The sequence below is a fragment of the Elgaria multicarinata genome, chromosome 3 (genome assembly GCF_023053635.1).
Source record: "Elgaria multicarinata webbii isolate HBS135686 ecotype San Diego chromosome 3, rElgMul1.1.pri, whole genome shotgun sequence".
Classification (NCBI taxonomy): domain Eukaryota; kingdom Metazoa; phylum Chordata; class Lepidosauria; order Squamata; family Anguidae; genus Elgaria; species Elgaria multicarinata.
In genome coordinates this window covers 163,906,382-163,929,600 of record NC_086173.1, presented here as the reverse complement: position 1 = coordinate 163,929,600, position 23,219 = coordinate 163,906,382, and the positions used below count along the sequence as shown (strand labels likewise).

The window sequence follows — 23,219 nt, the reverse complement described above, 5'->3', positions numbered from 1 at the left end:
CTCATTAATCACAACACCTTCCTGAATATCAGCTGCGTTTTCTAAAAACAATTTTTTTCCAACTATTTATTTATTTTATTACATTTATATACCGCCCCACAGCCAAAGCTCTCTGGACGGTTTACAACAATTAAAAGTGGTAAACATTAAAAGTATACAAAATTTAAAAACCATCAAAAACAAAAAACAGTATAAAAACAAAAGTAACTATGCAGGAATGAGCTGCAAAATATTTGAGAATTACTATAAAAACACAAATTTACCTGTGATACTGATGCCTTGCAAAAGGGAATTTCTTACCTGTAACTTGCAGAATTATTTATTATTAATAATAATTTATATAGCACCATCAGTGTACATGGTGCTGTACAGAGTAAAACAATAAAATAGCAAAACCCTGCCGCATAGGCTTACATTCTAATAGAATCATAACAAAACAATAAGAAGGGGAAGGGAATGCACCAAACAGGCACAGGGGAGAGTAAAACTAACAGTATAAAGTCAAAATCAAGTTCTAAAAGCTTTAGAAAAAAGAAAAGTTTTCAGCTGAGCTTTAAAAACTGTGATTGAACTTGTGGTTCGCAAATGTTCTGGAAGAGAATTCCAGGCATAAGGGGCAGCAAAAGAAAATGGACGAAGCCGAGCAAGAGAAGTAAAGACCTTTGGGTAAGAAACATGGCATTTGAAGAGCGAAGAGCACGAGCGGGGCAATAGTACGAGATGAGAAAAGAAAGATAGGAAGGAGCTAGGCTGTGACGAGCTTTGTAGGCCAACAGGAGAAGTTTATATTGGACTCCGAGGTGAATTGGAAGCCAGTGAAGAGATTTCAGAAGTGGAGTAACATGGTCAGAGCGGCGAACCAAGATGATCTTAGCAGCAGAGTGGTGAACAGAAACCAACGAACTGATGTGAGATGAAGGAAGGCCAGTGAGAAGAATCATAGAATAGCAGAATTGGAAGGGGTCTACAAGGCCATCTAGTCCAACCCCCTGCTCAATGCAGGAATCCACCCAATAGTCCAACCGTGAAATAACCAGTGCATGAACAAGCGTCTTGGCAGAAGAGACAGACAAAAATGATCGAATCCTGGCAATATTATATAGGAAAAAACGACAGGATTTAGCTACTGCCTCAATATGAGGAATAAAGAGAAGTGCTCTCTCCTCCTGCGCCCCTCCCCCCTTTCCTTCCTCTGTCTTTGCTTGCTACAAGAGAGGAAGAAGAGTTTCCATGGCTCCAGGGCCGGGCGTCAGACAGGACAATCAACAAACAATAAGGACAATAAGTCACATTGAGGCCTGCAAAAGGAAAACCCCTTACCTGTAACCTGGGAAAGTGCCCCCTCCCCCCTCTCTCCCCTTGCTATGTCCCCTCCCCATTTCCACAGACTATGTGCAAAATGCAGATTCTCTGATGGAGAAAGACTAAAAGTTTGAATAGCCCAGGTGTGTGTGAGTCACAACCAATGAAATGTGACTCTTTAAGTCATCAGTGACTCTGACCAATGGAAATACTAGCTCACTTTTTGAAACCAAAGGCTATATAGGAGTGTGTAACAGTTGGAAAGTGTGCTTGATCTGTGAGTCATGGTATCCTATATCTCTAAAACTGAAATTGCAGCTTGGGTAATAAAATTAAGTTGTTTTCTCCATCCTTGTGTGCTCAATTGGATATATACCGGGCCAGGCACGGGTCCTCTTGGGGGACAACGATTTCAGTTTTAGAGATATAGGATACCATGACTCATATTTTTTAAAAATAGCTTTCTGTAAATAACAATTCCCACATATTTGCTACTTTCAGAAAAAGTATCATGTTGGTTTTAACCTTAGAAATATTTAAAAACAAAACGACTTACCCAGGTCTTTCTCATCTGGGTTTCCTTCTGGCTCTCTTGGTGTGCAGTTTACCTCGTTTTGCATATTTCCACTTAAATTGGCAACCTCCGTAGGACGGAAGCTTGATTTGCTGAAGAGTTAAATAATAGGGAAAAGCTGTTAAGTTTGTGCATCACAAGGCATGTAGGGGCAAGCCCTGATCCTGGTCCCAAACCACTACATATAGTGTGAGAGCTATAGCTATACTTATTGCTTATTTGAGCATGGCTTGAGGACAAATACCCCATGAAACACCAAAAAGTCTGAAAGAACTGGGCATGTTGAGCATGGAGAAGAAAGATTGAGGGGAGATGTGATGGCACTCTTCAAATACTTGAAAGGTTGTCACACAGAGGAGGGCCAGGATCCCTTCTCGATCCTCCTAGAGCGCAGGACACAGAATAATGGGCTTGAAGCCAGATTCCAGCTGGACATCAGAAAAAAATTCCTGACTGTTAGAGCAGTAGACAATGGAACCAGTTACCTAGGGAGGTTGTGGGCTCTCCCACCCTAAAGGCATTCCAGAGGCAGCTGGACAACCATCTGTCAGGGATGCTTGAAGGTGGATTCCTGCAGTGAGCAGGGGGTTGGACTAGATGGCCTTATAGGCCCCTTCCAACTCTACTATTCTATGATTAACCATTTTTCTGTTTGGAGGCCTGATTACAAAGAAGCTACAGACACAAGGCATTCCACTTACAAGAGAGAATACAGAACATCAAACGAGAAAATGCTGCAAGCCAAATTACAAACTATCTTCAACTAAAGAGGCAAAAACACACACAACAGAGCCAAACGAACAACACAGGGTTTTAAATGCCCCCCCCCCCAAGAAAACATGCATTCTAACACATTGATAGAAATCACTGCTTTCCCTCCATAAGCTAGGCATGTCGCATAACTGTTGGAGGGAAACAGAAGAAAACACATGGTCTGCCCCTTTTTTCTTGCTTTTTTTCCTTTTGTAGCACACACACACCCCTTGTTTTTTTTTTATCACCATCAACCCCTATTTTATTTATTTATTTATATCCCACCTTTTTCCCCGCAAGGAACTCAAGGTGGCGTACAGAATCCTCCTCTATTTTATCCTAACAACAACCCTGCGAGGTGGGTTGGGCTGAGAGTCTGTGACTGGCCCAAAGTCACCCAATGGGTTTCCATGGCCGAGGCAATCTACCCCTACCCATCCACACTTAAAGCATTCAACATTAAATAAAATACCTTCTACGTACTCCACCCGCCTCCCTATAAGACCCTTGACTGGGTTGTAGCTTTGGGTGATTGTTCTATAGACAACAAAAACAGTTCTGTTTTAAAACTCTTTTTTTACAACACTGGCTCTCCTTTTGTAAACCGCCCAGAGAGGTTTGGCTATGGGGCGGTATATAAATGTAAATAATAATAATAATAATAATAATGATGATGAACCAACCTGAGGACATTTCCTTCTTTTTTATTTTACAGTTCTGAGGGATGTTTTATTTTTCTAGGGGAATTAATTGAGAAAGGAGCATAAATTATCTTGCACATAGCCTTTACATAGGGTGACCATATGAAAAGGAGGACAGGGCTCCTGTATCTTTAACAGCTGTACTGAAAATGAAATTTCAGCAGATGTCTTTTATATGGGCAACCTGGGGGAATTTCCTCTTCATCACCACAGTTAAAGCTGCAGGTTCCCTGCCCTCTTTTAAATCTGGTCACTCTAGTATAGCTCCTGCAGCTTTAACTGTGGTGATGAAGAGGGAATTCCCCCAGGTTCCCCATATATGCAAATGACATCTGCTGAAATTGCCTTTTCTATGCAATTGTTAAAGATACAGGAGCCCTGTCCTCCTTTTCATATGGTCACCCTACATTATATTATCTGAAAGTGCAACCATAAGAATGCTATAGTGTTCAGGGGAGGAGGGGTATAAAGAATACTCACATGTAGCAGGTATCCTGGATCTTCTTTTCATGTGGGGTGCAGCAGGAAACAGAGAAAGATCTGGTCACAAGCATCACTTTTTATTATCCTGAGTAGTGGGCTGGATCAGTGATTGGATACCCTTGGGAGAGATTCTAATTGGATCTTGGGAACCATGTGATCTTCCCACCCACCTCAAAGGAGCTTATGGCCAGCCACCTCTCTGAAAGACCATGTGGTACTACCATTTTGGGACCCCTTTTATTATTATAATTAGCTATGGGGATGGCTGTAAGCTCCTTTGCGGGGTTGGTTGTGATAGTTTTTACAAAAGAGGAAAACACATCAGTTTTTTTAAAAAATGAAGTATTTTATTCTTAATTTTGCTTTACAACTGTACAACATATTTATAGGACCTGTTTTTAATCATGTCCATGACATGGTTTAAAAATGGCTCATCAGATTTTTCCCCAGGGTTTTATTCATCTCTTTCAAGGCATTGTGTGATCTGCCAATTTTAGTGATCTAGGGTGACTGTATGAAAAGGAGGACAGGGCTCCTGTATCTTTAACAGTTGCATAGTGAAGGGAATTTCAGCAGGTGTCGTTTGTATATATGGGGAACCTGGTGAAATTCCCTCTTCATCACCACAGTTAAAGTGCAGGAGCTATACTAGAGTGACTAGATTTTAAAAAGGGCAGGGCTCCTGCAGCTTTAACTGGTGATGAAGAGGAAATTTCCCCAGGTTGTCCATATATACAAATGACATCTGCTGAACTTCCCTTTTCAATGCAACCGTTAAAGATACAGGAGCCCTGACCTCCTTTTCATATGGTCACCCGAAGTAATCAAAATTAAAACTTCATCTACATACGGTTGCGTTAGAACAAGGCAGTTTATGTACCCTATTAGAGTGACAATATCCAGTCTACTTTTAAAACATATTTCCCCACACACAATTCTCAGCTTTCTAGAAAGGACCCTTTTGGGCCAGGATGAACATTCGTAGAATCATAGAATAGCAGAGTTGGAAGGGGCCTACAAGGCCATCGAGTCCAACCCCCCACCCATGGGGGAGATAGTTTTCCCCATGAGGCTTGCCTGGAGCCAACACTGATCTTTTCAGTGCCGGGTCAAGACTTTTCTCTTCTCCCAGGCAGTTAACAACATATGCTGAATTTTTAACTGACCCCAGAATAGTTGTTTTAAAATTTAAATGGATAGTGTTGTTTTTATGCTTTTGATGGCTTTAATTTTTTGTATATCTGTTTTAATGTTCACTATTTTTAACCTTTGTAAACTGCTCAGAGAGCTTCGGCTATGGGGTGTTATAAATAAATAAATAAATATTGGAAAGAGCCAGGAAAGATGTCCTGCCAGTATCACAACTTGGTCTGCCTAGACAGAAGAGGCGTGCGCCTGCTGGCATCGGTGTGATGACTACCTGGCATGTGAGCCAGTGTGGTGTACTGGCTGAAGTGTTGGACTAGGAGTCTGGAGATCCGGGTTCTAGTCACCACTCGGCCATGGAAACCCACTGGGTGACTTTGGGCCAGACACAGCCTCTCAGTCCAGCCTACCTCACAGGGTTGTTGTTGTGAGGATTAAGTGGAGAGGAGGAGGAAAATTATGTACACCGCCTTGGGTTCCGTAGAGGGGAAAAGGCGGGATATAAATGCAATAATAATTTCCCCCTAGGGCAAAGCTGGGGCGCTGGGCTGAAAGAGGGGAGCAACAGCACCAGAATCCCTGCAGCAGAACTCAGTGAAGAGGAAGAAAGCGGCAGGGGGGAACTCTGCGAATCTTTCCCCTTCATGGCTTCTGTTCTGCAGAAGCAGAAAAAGCTCAGCTGGCTTTTCCTGCCCCACTGCAGCCGGAGGGCTGCTTCCCTCCAAGTGAAACAGCAGCAGCCCAGAAGGAGCCAAGAGCACTCCAACGCAAAAGCTTCAGTGAAGGGAGGCAGCCCCACAGTCCTTCCAAGGGTTAAATGAACCGAAAAGTTTGGTTCCTAGAGAGGCAGGAAGTTCTACGATTGGGGCGGCGGGAGGCTTTCGGAGGTGCCCCGCCTTTGTCTTCCGGGGAGGGAAATCGGCTTCCCTGCGAGGAGTGGGCGGAGGCTGGTCCGTGGAGGGGGGTCGGGCAGAGAGGTAAGGGGGCTACGTTGCGGGGGCGGAAGAGAAGGAGGGAGGCGCCGGTATCTTGCTTTGGGTGGGAAAGGGAATAATAAATCTATCTCTCTGTGTGTATATGTATAATATTACAAATATGTTAAATCTGATAGCAATGGGGTCAGTGTTTCCAGTTGGTTCAACCACATTTAACATCTTGTACTGGACTCTTGTCTGCTACAGGTATGGGAGTTATGGGGTTAATAATATAACATTGCAAGGTTATTAGCCCTAAAATTAGGGTGACCATGTGAAAAAGAGGACAGGGCTCCTGTATCTTTTAACAGTTGCATAGAAAAGGGAATTTCAGCAGGTGTCATTTGTATATATGGGGAACCTGGTGAAATTCGCTCTTTATCACAGCAGTTAAAGCTGCAGGAGCCGTGCCCTCTTTTAAATCTGGTCACTCTAGTATGGCTCCTACAGCTTTCACTGTTGTGATGAAGAGGGAATTTCACCAGGTTCTCAATATATACAAATGACACCTGGTGAAATTCCCTTTTCTATGCAACTGTTAAAGATACAGGAGCCCTGTCCTCTTTTTCATATGGTCACCCTGTAAAGGAAACCACCCTCAGCCCAACCGGCTGGTCACTGGATTTTGCACAGATCTTGGAATAAAGCACACAGCTCTCAAGTTGAAAGGGTTAGGCCCAATCCTTTATTGAAATAGGAAGAGTAAGAGGCAAACATTTACATCAGATTAGCTACTAAAATTGATACAAAACCCCGAACCCCATACCAGCAAACTAAAACATTGTTACAGAATATACTTCCCGCAGCCAGGTGTCCTTCAGCTCAGGCACCGGCCTCACATTTGGTAGACTTTTTAAGGCCCCAGCTATTCTACTTCTCCCCCCTCCCTCCGGATGGGCCAGTTTCTCTTTCACAGATGCAAATTGCCCCAAGGTCACTTCTCTCGCCTTAACGGAGCCAGGTGAGGGCCTCCCGCCTACGGCCAGGTGGAGAGATAAGCGGTACTTCTGCAATTCTATAATAGACAATAGACAAGGAATGAATTTCTAAAAACAGTAATTCTGTGTACGCTTAACCCCTTCCGTACACACCCTACCTAAAATATTGTGCTCAAGTGTTTCTAACACATGCCATGATATTTGGTATATCTTTTTTTTAATATGAAGGGGTCGTTATGACCCATTCCTTTCCGTTTTGGTTTTTACACCATCCCATGTTCTACTAAGTGCTGGGTAACCCTTGGTTCTGCTGCTGCTAAAAGACTTGCAGCTTCCTGTGTTTCAGATGTTAGACCTGTCTGCCTCCAGATGTGTTGGGCTACAACTGCCCTTGGCCACGCTGGCTGGGGATAATGGGACCTGCATTCCAACACACCTGGAGGGACCGTGTTGGGGAAGACGTTTATTACGCAACAGAAATTTCCCCCAGTTAAACGGGGAGTGAAATATGTTTTACCACCCAAGGGTGCAGGGTATTAAGATGAGGGAATTCAGTCAGTTAACTAGGGTGACCATATGAAAAGGAGGACAGGGCTCCTGTATCTTTACCAGTTGCATAGAAAAAGGAATTTCAGCAGTGTCATTTGTATGCATGTTGCACCTGGTGAAATTTCCTCTTCATCACAACAGTTAAAGCTGCAGGAGCTATACTGCAGCTATACTGTGATGAGTTTTAAAAGAGGGCAGGGCACCTGCAGCTTTAACTGTTGTGATGAAGAGGAAATTTCACCAGGTTCTCCATATAAACATGCGAATATTATGGCAGTACAGTATGGGCACATTTACTTCGATGCTCATGCTAAATTACATCTATGCATTTGGTTGCCTGGAATCGCTCAGAGATAGAGCCCTTAATTTGAACTTCCTGACTGTTAGAGCATTACGACAATGGAATCAGTTGCCTGGTGAGGTTGTGGGCTCTCCCACACTAGAGGCCTTCAAGAGGCAGCTGGACAACCATCTGTCAGGGAGGCTTTAGGGTGGATTTCTGCATTGAGCAGGGGGTTGGAGTCGATGGCCTTGTAGGACCCTTCCAACTCTGCTATTCTGTGATTCTATGAACTCATAAGATCCCATATTAGACCCCACCCCCCAAATCTCCTGGGAAAACCATCTCCCCAGTGTTAGCAGCCCTGGAAATCGCCATTGCCTGAGATCTTGGAGAACCTAGATATAGTGAGTATTACGGAAACCTGGTGACATGGAGAGAACCAGTGAGATATGTTCATCTCTGGATATAAACTCTACACAGGAAGAACAGGGAAGAGTGCCCTGCGGAAGGGAGGGGCCTATTAGCTAGGCCTCCAGCCTAACTGTGAGGGAGTCAACTCATCAAGGTAAGGAAAAATCTGTCCTCATGCTTGGACAGCAGCAGAGGTACATTAGGTGAGGCAGGCTTATGATTGGCCCATGCCTAGTAGGCCTGGATACAGAGTTTGTTGGAAGGAAAGAAGGAACAGGGAAGACTTTCAGGAGGGATTCTGTGGCAGAGCAGGCGGCTTGTTCTTGTCACAGGGAGAACTGTAGGCCCACCGGGAAAAGAGTCTTGCTGAATCGAAATGAATGTGATCTTGGAAAGTCTTTTGATTTGCTCTGGAACAGAGCACTTCCTTAATCTGTGCTTCTTGAGCTCAGCTAAACTGAAGTAGAAGTTGCCTGTTTGAATGTCCCCTTGTACTTTCTTATTTTTCATACCTGTTTTCCTCAATAGGAGATGACAATTTTTGATTTTTAAAATGAACTCTGCTGTGGTTTCAGCCCTCTTAGTTTCCCTTAAATTCTCCTTGGAGTTATCGCTCTTGATCTTCGTTGTGGCGATAAAGTTCGGTTTGGTTTAGGACATTGTCATGTTCCCTTCTAATGGATGGGAACATCAAATTGCTTCTCTGATTTGCAAGTGTCGTTCTTCTTTGCACTCATGTTCTGGTTCTCTTTTTCTTTCAGCTAATGACGTGTGGAAGAAAACAAATGAAAAAGCACATTCACTTATAAATCAATCCTGGATGACCATTGAAAAACCCACACAGTAGAGAAACGATATAAATGCCTTTAGCGTGGAAAGATTTTCAGTCAAAGCACAGTACTTATCTCAAAGAACGCACATAGGGGCAAAACCATTTAACTGCCAGAATTTAGCCAGAAGAGGATACTTACGGTCTATCAGAGAATCTACTCGGGAGAAGCCATTGAAAAGCCTTGAATGTGGAAAGAGCTTCAGTGAGAAGGAAAATCTAACTTCTCATCAATGGATTCACATAGGGAAGAAAATATCTGAATGTTTGCAGTGTGGAAATAACCTTTGAGTGCAGGGTAGGCTTTAATACTCATCAAATAATGCACGCAGAAGGGAATCAATTTAGTTGCCTTGAGTGTGGAAAGAGCTTCAGACAGAAGGATGGCCTTGTTAGACATCAAAGCATTCACACAGGAGAGAAACCATTTGAATGCCTGGAATGTGGAAAGAGCTTCCGACGGAAAGATGGCCTTACTAAACATCAAAGCATTCACACAGGGGAGAAACCATTTGAGTGTTTGCAGTGTGGAAAGAGCTTCAGTCTCAAGGAAACCCTCATTCGTCATCAAACAACTCACATAGAAGAAAAATCTTTTAAATGCCAGGAGTGTGGAAAGAATTTCAATTGCCAGTCCGCCCTTAATCGACATCAAAAAACTCACATGAGGGAGTTTAAATGCTTGGAGTGTGGAAAGGGGTTCTGCTCTAGAAGTGCCCTTAATATGCATCAAAGAACTCACACAGGGGAGAAACCATTTAAATGCTTGGAGTGTGGAAAGAGTTTTACTCGGAATGAATACTTTTCTATACATAAGAGAACTCACACAGGGGAGAAACCATTTAAGTGCTTGGAGTGTGGAAAGAATTTCATCCGGAAGGAATACCTTTCTCTACATCAAAGAACTCACACAGGGGAGAAGCCGTTCAAGTGTGTGGTGTGTGGAAAGTGCTTCAGCCACAGGTCATCCTTTATTTCACACCTAAGAAGACCTCACACAGAGAGCTCTTCAGAAGAGGAAGACTCGGATACCTCAGAACAATCTTCTACAGCAGACCAGGAGCAAGATGAGTCCTGTGACAGCGACGCCTCATCTGAGGTTCCCTGCAAATCGTTCAACCCAGCCGTGATTCCAGATTCTCCTCCCAGCACCCACGGCTCACCAGAGCACAGTTTGCAGTGCATCACATGGGATACTCAGAGCCATGGTGACAGCGCCTACCTGATCCCCAGAGTACCCTTTCGCCCAGGAAATACACATGAGTAACGGATTACTCAAGAGGACAGGCCTGCTTATGAAGCAGGCTCAAAGGCAACTGCAGAATCAGGATCGCCCAGAATATATGCTCTCACTGTTCCCCAGACTTTTCCTTTCCATCAAAGAAGTACAAATGATTTAAACACACATGGGTCAATTGTATTAATACTTTGTGCTTCCATACTATGTTTCCTTTTGAAGGCATTATTTTGTCAAAGGATGCATGAAATGCATCCTTTGACAAAATGCACGAAATGCACTCTGGGAGGAAGTCCAGAGTGCAGGACACGGAATAACGGGCTCAAGTTAAAGGAAGCCAGATTCCGGCTGGACATCAGGAAAAACTTCCTGACTGTTAGAGCAGTGTGACGGTGGAATCAGTTACCTAGGGAGGTTGTGGGCTCTCCCACCCTAGAGGCCTTCAAGAGGCAGCTGGACAACCATCTGTCAGGGATGCTTTAAGGTGGATTCCTGCATTGGGCAGGGGGTTGGACTAGATGGCCTTGTAGGTCCCTTCCAACTCTCCTATTCTATGATTCTATGAAATACATTATTTCCAACTGCATCTGTTGACAAATTTTTTGATAGTTCAGCGGAGTGGGCGACTTGGGTTTGACAAAGCCCGGCTTCCCTTTATTGCCCCTCGACTCCTCCCCAATGTTCTCTAGAACATTGGGTGATCTTCTAGAACAATGTGGGAGAGACATCCAAGTGCTGTAGAAGAAAGGGGACATTTGAAACAACTCGCATCCCCACTCCGAAATCTGTGTAGATATATGTTGTATATATCTTTATATATATAATATATATGTTGTATATAAAGTAAACAGAGTATAAATTAATTAATAATTAGTGAATAAATATGATACACAGGGTCCTAAGCAGGAATGGACTAGGGAATTGGATTGTCCTGTTTTGGGACCGTCACTGGATTGCCACTTTTGCTCCTGTAGCCCTTTCTGCACCTAAGGATTACCCCAGGGAAATGGCGGGATTGTCCCTGCCTCCTCCTGGAATCCCGTTTGGCATTTAGGTGCACAGGGATGATCCTGGGATGATCCCGGGGGGGAAAGGCAGGTGTAGAAACGGCCTGTATCTGAAGTGACTATGGATCACAAGTTCTGCTGTATTGAGCAACAGTTCTTCTGTGAACTGGACCCAGCAACATCTCTTTAAAAAGGATTTGCCTAAGTCGTCTAATTGCTGGAGGTGTAACACAGCTAATGTTTCTTTTGCCCCTGTCTCAGCAATGGCTAATAGTTGCCCCTTTTAGGGAGGAAGGTTTGGATGGCTTTAAATGGGGGTAAGACGAATTCCTGGAGGAGAAGGCTATCAATGGTTACTAGTCCTGATGGTGCTATGCTACCTCCAAAATCTGAAGCAGTATCTTTATGTACACTAGATGCTGCATAACTTGTCTGGGAGGGTGCTGTTGCACTGAAGTTGTACTCCTGTCGTATCTGTGGGTTTCCCATTGACAGCTGGTTGGCCACTGTGAGAAAAGAGTGAGACTAGATGGACCCTTGGTCTGATCCAGCATGGCTGTTCTTGTGTTCAATTAGATTCTCTACATTTTATTCAGTTTTATTGTATATAACCATAGGTTCTTATAATTTTGGTGCAACTACAACAAAACAGAAACAATCACAGAAAAAGAAAAGTTGAACAAGCCACTCAAATCAGTTCGTGGTGTGCATAATCTACAGCAACAGTTTTAGGAGCCTTGCTTTAATCTTTTTAGTAGCCACTGCAAATAAGGCTACAATGTTCTTATGATATTATACAGATAAACCTTGTATTGCAACGCACTATTTAACTGTTTACTGATGTGGGTGACCTCTTAAATTACCTACCTGTTTCCAGGAAGTCAGTGCACAATCAGTGCAAATGGATTCTCCACCCTCTTATGAATGCTCACCTCCTATAATGCCATAAGACAAGGCTTTCAACATTTGAACACATGGTATATAGATGCTACTGGTGAATGCATACCTATATGGATATTTGGTCGGCTTCTGTTGAAGATCATGTATACTTTTTAGCCCTATTTTCATTATGTGTGTGTGTGTACTTCATATGTGTGCACTGACATTGATATATTCAAATCTATGTAGTGACATTTTTTTCATTTCCTTTTGTTTTGTTGACATTTCACAATAAAATGTCATTAAAAGCAACAACGCTGGCAGTGGGATAGCGTTCTCCACAGCACTTGAGGGCATAAAGTTGGAGTGAAGGCTGTCGTTCAAGCCACAAGGCCCATACAGCCCTGTCCTCCAAGAAAGGGAAATGAGTGAGGGCTCAAGAAGAACGGGTTATGTGCGTCTGTTGCCACGGGGCAGGGGGACAGGTATGTGATTTGTGTGGGCTTTGCCTGCTTGGGGTGGGTGACCGAAGGGGTGTTTGACTTTAGACAACCATCTGTCAGGGATGCTTTAGGATGGATTCCTGCATTGAGCAGGGGGTTGGACTCGATGACCTTGTAGGCTCCTTCCAACTCTGCTATTCTATGATTCTATGACCTGTATGTGTGAGCCAGGAGTCTGGTCGGTGTCAAAGTGTCTCTAAACACTTTATTTATTTATTTAAAACATTTATATCCCGCTCTATATCAACACATCATTAGCACCATAGTGGGGACCCCAGACCTAAACCCATGCCCACTCAGCTAAGCCCCTCTACTCTCCGTCTTTCCGCAAAGGTTAACTGACTCAATTCCCTCCACCTCTCTGTCTGTGCTTTTCTGTACATCAGAGAACTGAATAATGGGCTCAAGTTAAAGGAAGCCAGATTCCAGCTGGACATCAGGAAATACTTCCTGACTGTTAGAGCAGTATGACAATGGAATCAGTTACCTAGGGAGGTTGTGGGCTCTCCCACACTAGAGGCCTTCAAGAGGCAGCTGGACAAGCATCTGTCAGGGATGCTTTAGGATGGATTCCTGCATTGAGCAGGGGGTTGGACTCGATGGCCTTGTAGGCCCCTTCCAACTCTGCTATTCTATGATTCCTCCGGGGGGGGGGGGGACAGCAGCCGCCGCCCAGAAGGAGCCAAAAGCTTCAGTGAATGGAGGCAGTTGGAAGGGAGGCAAACCAGTTCCTGTACCTTAGTTCTCCCAAGGGTTAAATGAACCGAGAGCGGGTTCCTAGAGAGGCAGGAAGTTCTACGATTGGGGCGGCTAGAGGCCCTCGGAGGTGTCCTGCCTTTGTCTTCCGGCGAGGGAAATCGGCTTGGGGAGGCGTCCCTGCGAGGAGGGGGAGGCTGGTGGATGGAGGTTGGACGGGGCAGAGAGGTAAGGGGGCTGCGTTGCGGGGGCGGAAGAGAAGGAGGGAGGCGCCGGTATTTTGCTTTGTTGGGGGGAAGGTAATAATTTTATATATATATATATATATATATATATATATATATATATATATATATATATATATATCACACACACATACATACATACATACACACACACACACACACATACACACACACACACTCTAACACTACAAATACGTTAAATCTGATAGCAATGGGGTCAGTGTTTCCAGTTGGTTCAACCACATTTACATCTTATACTGGACAGTGTAATCAGAACACGGTTTGTGTGGATGTTTTGTGTGGCTTATTGCATCCCTGCCATAGAGTTAATTTAGGGTGACCCTATGAAAAGGAGGACTGGGCTCCTGTATCTTTAACAGTTGCATAGAAAAGGGAATTTCAGCAGGTGTCATTTGTATATCTGGAGAACCTGGTGAAATTCCCTCTTTATCACAACAGTTAAAGCTGCAGGTGCCCTGCCGTCTTTTAAATTTGGTCACAGTATAGCTCCTGCAGCTTTAACTGTAGTGATGAAGAGGCAATTTCATCAGGTTCTCCATATATACAAATGACACCTGCTGAAATTCCTTTTCTATGCAACTGTTAAAGATACAGGAGCCCTGTCCTCCTTTTCATATGGTCACCCTACCTAAAATATTGTGCTCAAATGTTTCTAACACATGCCATGATATTTGGTATATCTTTTTTTAATATGAAGGGGTCGTTATGACCCATTCCCTTCCGTTTTGGTTTTTACACCATCCCATGTTCTACTAAGTGCTGGGTAACCCTTGGTTCTGCTGCTAAAAGACTTGCAGCTTCCTGTGTTCCAGATGTTAGACCAGTCTGCCTCCAGATGTGTTGGGCTACAACTGCCCTTGGCCACACTGGCTGGGGATAATGGGACCTGCATTCCAACGCACCTGGAGGGACCATGTTGGGGAAGACTTTTATTACGCAACAGAAATTTCCCCCAGTTAAACGGGGAGTGAAATATGTTTTATCACCCAAGGGTGCAGGGTATTAAGATGAGGGAATTAATTCAATTAACTAGGGTGATCCTATGAAAAGGGGGACAGGACTCCTGTATCTTTAACAGTTGCATAGAAAAGGGAATTTCAGCAGGTGTCATCTGTATATATGGAGAACCTGGTGAAATTCCCTCTTCATCACAACCGTTAAAGCTGCAGGAACTATACTAGTGACTAGTTTTAAAAGAGGGCAGGGCAGCTGCAGCTTTAACTGTGGTGATGAAGAGGGAATTTCACCAGGTTCTCCATATATACAGATGACACCTGCTGAAATTCCCTTTTCAATACAACTGTTAAAGATACGGGAGCCCTGTCCTCCTTTTCATACAGTCACCCTAGTTAATTCTCCCAATGGAGGGAAGTAAATAGTGGAGTCCCACAGGGATCGGTATTGGGACCAATTCTTTTCAACCTGTTCATAAATGATCTGGAATAAGGTGTGAGCAGTGAAGTGGCCAAGTTTGCCTATGACACCAAATTATTTCAGGTTGTTAAAATGCAAAGGGATTGTGAAGACCTCCAACGGGGATCTCTCCAAGCTGGGAGAGTGGGCAAATAGTAGATGTGGTTCAATGTAAGCAAGGGTAAGGTGATGCACATTGGGGCAAAAAAACCCAGCGTCAAGTATAACCCCCTCCCCTTTTAATGTGTTGCTGGTTTTTTAAATAAAAAATAACATGTTTTAATTTTACTGCAGGTTTAATTCCATTGCAACTTTTGTAATTTATATTTATATGTTTTAATTGTGCATTTTTTAATCTTGTAAACCGCCTAGAGTCCCTGTACTGGGGAAAAGGTGGGATAGTGTCGTGTTTTTGATTGATTACCTGAAACACCTTTTCCCAAAACAGGGATAGCAGGGCTAGACATGACAGATATAAATAATAATCATAATCTAATGAGATCTGAGCTGTCAGTGACCGAACAAGAAAGAGATCTTGGGTTTGTGGTGGACAGCTCTAATGAAAATGTCCACCCAGTGTGCAGCTGCTGCAAAGAAAGCAAACTCCATGTTTAGGCATGGTAAGAAAAGGAATTGAGAACAAAACGGCCAATATCATACTGCCTTTATACAAATCTATGGTGTGACCACACTTAGAATACTGTGTACGGTTCTGGTCACCACACCTAAAAAAGGATATTATAGAGCTGGAAAAAGTGCTGAAAAGGGCAACTAAAATGATGAAGGGGCTGGAGCATCTCCCCTATGAGGGAAGGTTACAACAACTGGGATTGTTTAGCTTGGAAAAAAGGAGGCTAAGGGGAGACATGATAGAGGTGTACAAAATTTTGCAGGGTGTGGAGAAAGTGGAGAGGGAGACATTTTTCTCCCTCTCTCAAAATGCTAGAACTCAATGGGGTCATTATCTCATGAAGCTGATTGGACAAATGAAAGGAAGGACTTCTTCACATAGCGCATAATTAAATTATGGAACTCAGTACCACAAGATGTAGTGATGGCCACCAATTTGAAGGGCTTTAAATGGGGGTTGGATAAATTCCTGAGGAGAAAGCTATCAATGGCTACTAGCCCTGATGGTTGTGTTCTATCTCCAGTATTCGAGGCAGTAAGCCTGTGTGCAACCGTTGCTGGGGAACATGGGTGGGAGGGTGCTGTTGCACCATGTCTTTCTTGTTCATCCCTGGCCACCGGCTGGTTGGCCCCTGTGTGAACAGAGTGCCAGACTAGATGGACCCTTGGTCTGATCCAGCATATTATGTTCTTATGTGTGACTGGTGGGTTTGGTTGATTTCACTCATTCGGAAGTGGCCATTCTGTTCTGTTCCGGATGTGTAACGGGGGTAAGAATATAACATTGCAAGTGCCTTAGTCCTAAAATATTGTATATTTCTTGTCATGGGAAGTTCGGTGCCAGAATTGGGAGGAGGAGGAATCAGTGATATGGTGAAAACATGAAAGAGAGTGCAAAAAGCAGTCCACACAGAAAGTCTTGGATGCGGGCAGAGTACAGGGCTTGCCTTTGGGGTGGGTGCACTGGGCATTCGTCAAGTTGAAGGGTGTGCCATGCTGGGCTGATGGGTAGCCAAGCTGAACTGGAAGGGTCAGGCCCCCAGAAAGCAAGGGGGGCACTCTCTCAGTTCCTGTGTGTACCATAGGACCCTGCCCTGACCAGACATTCCTCACGAGAATTCTTGGTATTTTGTTTATAGTTCTCATAAAAGAAATGGTATATTTGATTGTAACACGACACTGAATCTCAACAAGTAATTGTGACATAAAGCAACTTCTCCCCAGACATGACTATGTAAATATTTTACATCATTTGTGTAGGAAACGGAATAGATGCTAATTTGAGGCGTCAGCTGGCTGTTAAATTAGGGTGACCATATGAAAACGAGGACAAGGCTCCTGTATCTTTAACAGTTGCATAGAAAAGGGAATTTAAGCAGGTGGCATTTGTATATTTGCAGAACCTGGTGAAAACCCCTCTTCATCACCACAGTTAAAGCTGCAGGAGCTAGACTAGTGTGATCTGATTTAAAAGAGGGCAGAGCACCTGCAGCTTTAACTGGTGTGATGAAGAGGAAATTTCACTGGGTTCCCCATATATACAAATGACACCTGCTGAAATTCCCTTTTCAATATAACTGTTAAAGGTACAGGAGCCCGGTCCTTCTTTTCATATGGTCACCCTAGTTAAATGTAGCCTTGGAAGGCTGGAAGGGAGAGGCCTATTAGCTAGGCCTCCAGCCCAACTGTGAGGGAGTCTAAACCCATCAAGGTAAGGAAAAATCTGTCCTCATGCTTGGACAGCAGCAGAGGTACATTCAGTGAGGCAGGCTTATGTTTGGCCCATGCCCAGTAGGCCTGGATACAGAGTTTGTTGGAAGAAAAAGAAGGAACAGGGAAGGATATCAAGAGGGATTCTCTGGCAGAGCAGGCTGGTTGTTCTTGTCACAGGGAGAACTGTAGGCCCGCCGGGGAAAGAGTCTTACTGAATCTAAATGAATGTGATCTTAAAAATTCTTTTGATTTACTCTGGAATAGTCAGAGCACCTCCTTAATCTGTGCTTCTTGAGCTCAGCTAAACTGAAGTAGAAGTTGCCTGTTTGAATGTCCCCTTAAACTTTCTTATTTTTCATGCCTGGTTTCCTCAATAGGGAATGACAATGTATTACTTAAAAAACTTGTAGAAATGAAGTCTGATTAATGCATAAGAACATCAACTCGCTTCTCTGATTTGCAAGTGCCGTTCTTCCTTGCACTCATGTTCTGTTTCTCTTTTTCTTTTAGCCAGGGATTTGTGAGAGAAAACAAATGAAAGAGCACATCAAATGAAAAAGCACATTCACTTCAAAATTAATCCTTGTTGACTATTGTACAACTCATACAGCAAAGAAGTGCCTGGAATGTGAAAAGTCTCAGACACAATACAGTCCTTTTCCGCCATCAAAGAACGGAGACGGGAGAAACAATTTAACTGTCTGGTGTGTGGGAAAGTATTTCGTCAAAAGGGGGCACTTGCTCTCCATCAGAGAATTCACTCCAGGGAGAAGCCATGAAAATGGCTTGAGTGTGGAAAGAGCTTCAGTGAGAAGGTAAATCTCACTTCTCATCAAAGAACTTACATAGGGGAGAAACCATTTGCGTGTTTGCAGTGTGTAGACTGCTTCAAGAGGAAGTATAGCTTTACTACTCATCAGGTAATGCACACAGAAGGGAATCCATTTAATTGCCTGGACTGTGGAAAGAGCTTCAGACAGAAGGATGGCCTTGTTAGTCATCAAAGCATTCATACAGGAGAGAAACCATTTGAATGTTTGCAGTGTGGGAAGAGCTTCAGACGAAAAGATGGCCTTGCTAAACATCAAAGAACTCACACAGGAGAGAAGCCATTTGAATGCCTGCTGTGCGGAAAGAGCTTCAAGCGTAAGGAAAACTTTACTGCTCATCAGATAATGCACACAGAAGGGAACCCATTTAAATGCCTGGAGTGTGGAAAGAACTTCAGCCGGAAGGATGGCCTTATTAGTCATCAAAGCATTCACACAGGAGAGAAACCATTTGAATGCCTGGAATGCGGAAAGAGCTTCAGCCGGAAAGATGGCCTTGCTAGTCATCAAAGAATTCACACAGGTGAGAAACCATTTGAATGCATGGAGTGTGGAAAGAGTTTCAGGCTGAAGGGTGCCTTTTCAGCACATAAACATATTCACATTGGGGGGAAAGTATGTAAATGCCCGAAGTGTGGAAAGAACTTTAATTCCAAGTCTGCCCTTAATCGCCATCAAAGAACTCACACAGGCGAGAAACCATATCAGTGCTTGGTGTGTGGGAAGAGGTTCTCCCAGAGAAGTGGCCTAAATTCCCATCAAGGAACTCATACAGGGGAAAAACCATTTAAATGTTTGGAGTGTGGAAAGGGCTTCTGTGACAGAAGTGCCCTTAATCTGCATCAAACCATTCATACAGGAGAAAAACCATTTAAATGTTTGAAATGTGGAAAGAATTTTCGTGGCAAGGCATACCTTTCTGTACATCAAAGAACTCACACAGGGGAAAAGCCATTTAAATGCATGGAGTGTGGAAAGAATTTCACTCGGAAGACATACCTTTCTGCACATCAAAGAACTCACAGAGGGGAAAGACCATTTAAATGCTTGGTGTGTGGAAAGAATTTCAGTGGGAAGGCATACTTTTCTATACATCAAAGAACTCACACAGGGGAGAAACCTTTTAAGTGCTTGGAGTGTGGAAAGAATTTTGTTCGGAAGGAGTACCTTTCTCTACATCAAAGAACTCACACAGGGGAGAAACCGTTTAAATGCGTGGTGTGTGGAAAGTGCTTCAGCCACAGGTCATCCTTTATTTCACATCTAAGAAGGCCTCACACAGAGACCTCTTCGGAAGAAGAGGACTCGGATACCTCAGAACAATCTTCTACAGCAGACCAGGAGCAAGATGAGGGGTCCTGTGACAGCGACGCCTCGTCTGAGGTTCCCAGCAAATCGTTCAACCCAGCTGTGATTCCAGATTCTCCTCCCAGCACCCACGAGTCACCAGAACACAGTTCACACTGTATCACGTGGGATACTCAGAGCCATGGTGGCAGTGCCTACCTGACTCCCAGAGTACCCTTTTGCCCAGGAAATACACATGAGTAGGGGTTACTCAGGAGGAAGGGTCTCCTTATGAGGCAGACTCAGATGCAACTGCAGAACCAGGGTCAGCCAGAATATATGCTTACCTGTGTTCCCCAGCTCCCCTAGAGCTGTTTGGCTCTATTTATTAGTGGGTTACAGGAGAAATTATTTCAATCTCTGGAGTAGAAAAGGAGTTTGAGGCAGAGTGCATGTCTTACTTTACATCAAAGAAGCTTCACAGTACAAGTAATTTAAAAACACGTGGATGATTACATTAACAATTCTCTGCTTTCATAATTTTGTCAACAACGTATAAAAATATATATTATCACTAACTGTGTCTGTACACAGGAAGTTCTAGATTTCAGCAGAGCACGGGACTTGATTTTGACAAATCCCGACTTTCCTATACAGCCCCCTGGATTCCCCCCACCCCAAATGTTCTCTAGAGTGTTGGGTGATCCTCTAGCACAGCATGGGAAGTTTCATAGTCGCTGCAGAAGAAAGGGGAAAGTTGCAAAAAGACACATTCTCCCCATCCAACCATCCCACTTCCCATTTAAGGAAGCCTTCAATGGATTAATAGGTGCACATGGAGAATGTATAGATGTATGGAGGGTTAGGTTCTAGTCCTGCCTATAACATTTTTCTGCCTGTGGAAAAGGCAAGGAGGCCCAAGGACAATCGTCGACTGAACTAGCAGTTGAATCATTTTTTAACACTGGCACTCAATGCTGTTTTGTGTAAACTTGGGTTGGGTTGAATATCCTTGAAAAAAATGTCCATGAATATCCTTGGGGGAAAATGCAACTTCCAATTAAAGAGGGTGGGTTGCCTTTCCATATCTTGCTTCATTCATCAGGCCTATTTGTTGACGTGTACTAAATTTTGGTCTTTTCACTTAGATCTGATTTTCGCCTTGGTCATTTTTGGCATCTTCTAATGTTTATCCTCTCTCTAAATCAGCCTTCCTCAACCTGGGGCGCTCCAGATGTGTTGGACTACAACTCCCAGAATGCCCCAGCCAGCTGGCTGGGGCATTCTGGGAGTTGTAGTCCAACACATCTGGAGCGCCCCAGGTTGAGGAAGGCTGCTCTAAATGATTGGCATTAGGTTCTCAGCAGAAACAGATAGGGGTGTTCTCACTGTTATGTCGTATCATGTCAGTTGAATTACATTTTGATCTATTTTGTCATGCTAAATATTTGAATTAACACTTTTTTTTATTTAATAGTTTTTTAAATTTTGTTTTCAAAATACAAAATCATGCAACAATTCCCACTCTCCCCTCATACTCTCCAACCAGAGGGGAGGCAACCCTGGACTTAATCCTAAATGGTGCTGCCCAGGACCTAACATGAGATGTAAATATTGTTGAACCAATTGCTAACAGTGACCGCAGTGCTATGCTTAAGTGGGAAAACTGCCCAGGAAATCCAACACAGTCACATTTGACTTCGAAAGAGGAAACTTCTCTAAAATGAGGGAACTGGTGAAAAGAGAGTGGGGTCCCACAGGGGTCGGTATTGGGACCAATTCTTTTCAACTTGTTCATAAATGATCTGGAATTAGGAGTGAGCAGTGAAGTGGCCATGTTTGCTGATGACACCAAATTATTTAAGGTTGTTAAAACGCAAAGGGATTGTGAAGAACTCCAAAGGGATTTCTCCAAGCTGGGAGAGTGGGCATCCAAAGAGCAGATGCAGTTCAATGTAAGCAAGTGTAAGGTGATGCACGTTGGGGCAAAAAAACCCCAGCTTCAAATATAACCTAATGGGATCTGACCTGGCGGTGACCGAACAAGAAAGAGATCTTGGGATTGTGGTGGACAGCTCGATGAAAATGTCCACCCATTGTGCAGCCGCTGTAAAGAAGGCAAACTCCATGTTAGGCATGATAAGAAATGGAATTGAGAATAAAACTGCCAGTATCATACTGCCTTTGTACAAATCTATGGTGCGACCACACTTGGAATACTGTGCACAGTTCTGGTTTCCACACCTAAAAAACGATATTCTAGAGCTGGAAAAAGTGCAGAAAAGGGCAACTAAAACGATCAAGGGTCTGGAGCATCTCCCCTACGAGGGAAGGTTACAACAACTGGGATTGTTTAGCTTGGAAAAAAGGAGGCTAAGGGGAGATATGATAGAGGTGTACAAAATGATGCCCGGTGTGGAGAATATGGATAGGAAGTCTTTTCTCCCTCTCAAAATACTAGAACCTGGGATCAACCCATGAAGCTAATTGGTGGGAGATTCAGGACAGATAAAAGGAAGGACTTCTTCACACAGCACAGAGATAAAGTATGGAACTCACTACCACAGGATGTAGTGATGGCCACCAATTTGGAGAGCTTTGAAAAAGGGGTTGGATAAATTCCTGAGGAGAAGGCTATCAATGGCTACTAGCCCTGATGGTTGTGTGCTATCTCCAGTGTTTGAGACAGAGGTCTGCTTGCATCAGGTCCTGGGGAACATGGGTAGGAGGGTGCTGTTGCACCATGTCCTGCTTTGTTGGCCCCTGGTCGACAGCTGGCTGGCCACTGTGTGAACAGACTACTGGACTAGATGGACCCTTGGTCTGATCCAGCATGGCACTTCTGATGTTCTTAACAAGTTACAAAATACAAAAATACAGAATCCCTCAGGAAGCATATTTAACTTTTTAAAATAAAAAAGTATGAAATCATTTACAACAACCTTGGTGATTTATAATTTGCAGGTACCATCCAGCCATGTTCTGCTACATTATAAATGGTCAATAAATGGTAAGCAAACAGACAAAAATGAATCATGCCTCTCATGACCTGTAATGTATATGACAATTTTTCCATTGCTGTGTTCCCCACAAATTTACACCACCCATTCAAGTCTGTAAATTTAAGGTCCTTCCAATATCATGCTGTTATTTTTCCGGCAGAAAATAAAAGATGACAAATTAGCTCCTTAAGCTTCAAATTTATATTCACTTCTACAATAAATTCAGTAGAGCCAATTCAAAAACCATGTATATTTCAACTTTCACAATCTGGGTAATGTCAGAAAACACTGCAGTCCAGAATGGTTGGGTCTCAGTACATTCCCACCACATGTGCTGGTATGTGCCAACTGCTTTGCATTCTCTCCAGCACATGGGGCATGAACCACATTTAATGTATGCCAAATTTTATTTATTTATTTATTTATTACATTTATATACCGCCCATAGCCGAAGCTCTCTGGGCGGTTTACAGCAGTTAAAAATGGTAAACATTAAAAAGTATACAAAATTTCAAAAACCATCAGAAACATAAAAACAATAGTATAAAAACAACAGGAGTCAGGTGCCAACCATGTAATAACTTCAAACACATTGCTGTAGTATTAGCGGATATAGATTTATATACATTTTAGTAATTATATGTAGTTACTGACATTTATCATTATTATCTCTAAATATTTCGCCATTTCTGATTGTTCCTTTGGACATAGAATCATAGAATAGGGGCCTACAAGGCCATCGAGTCCAACCTCTGCTCAGTGCAGGAATCCACCCTAAAGCATCCCTGACAGATGGTTGTCCAGCTGCCTCTT

The 23,219-nt window shown here is 43.4% G+C and overlaps 3 protein-coding genes across 4 annotated transcripts in view; all 3 read left to right on the top strand.

Annotated features, from left to right (window-relative positions):
- LOC134396441 (gastrula zinc finger protein xLCGF3.1-like) overlaps positions 1-10,348 on the top strand; it is a 30,180-nt gene extending 19,832 nt beyond the window's left edge. Inside the window, exons 1-2 of one of the 2 annotated variants that reach the window (XM_063122945.1) lie at positions 5,872-5,936; positions 8,876-10,348. In XM_063122945.1, the coding sequence (XP_062979015.1) occupies positions 9,266-10,210 (945 nt within the window). In that variant the 5' untranslated portion in view covers positions 5,872-5,936; positions 8,876-9,265 and the 3' untranslated portion in view covers positions 10,211-10,348. Of the gene's footprint in view, positions 1-5,871; positions 5,937-8,875 lie in introns of those variants that run through there. The other variant, XM_063122944.1, reaches the window with a different exon arrangement.
- LOC134396384 (zinc finger protein OZF-like) overlaps positions 1-23,219 on the top strand; it is a 253,426-nt gene that overhangs the window by 50,920 nt on the left and 179,287 nt on the right. The gene's annotated exons all lie outside the window — the stretch shown is intronic.
- On the top strand, positions 13,405-20,489 carry LOC134396399 (zinc finger protein OZF-like). The gene is made up of 2 exons (XM_063122885.1): positions 13,405-13,493; positions 17,798-20,489. The coding sequence occupies exon 2, from the start codon at positions 18,211-18,213 to the stop codon at positions 19,666-19,668; it is 1,458 nt and encodes a 485-aa protein (XP_062978955.1). The 5' UTR covers positions 13,405-13,493; positions 17,798-18,210; the 3' UTR covers positions 19,669-20,489.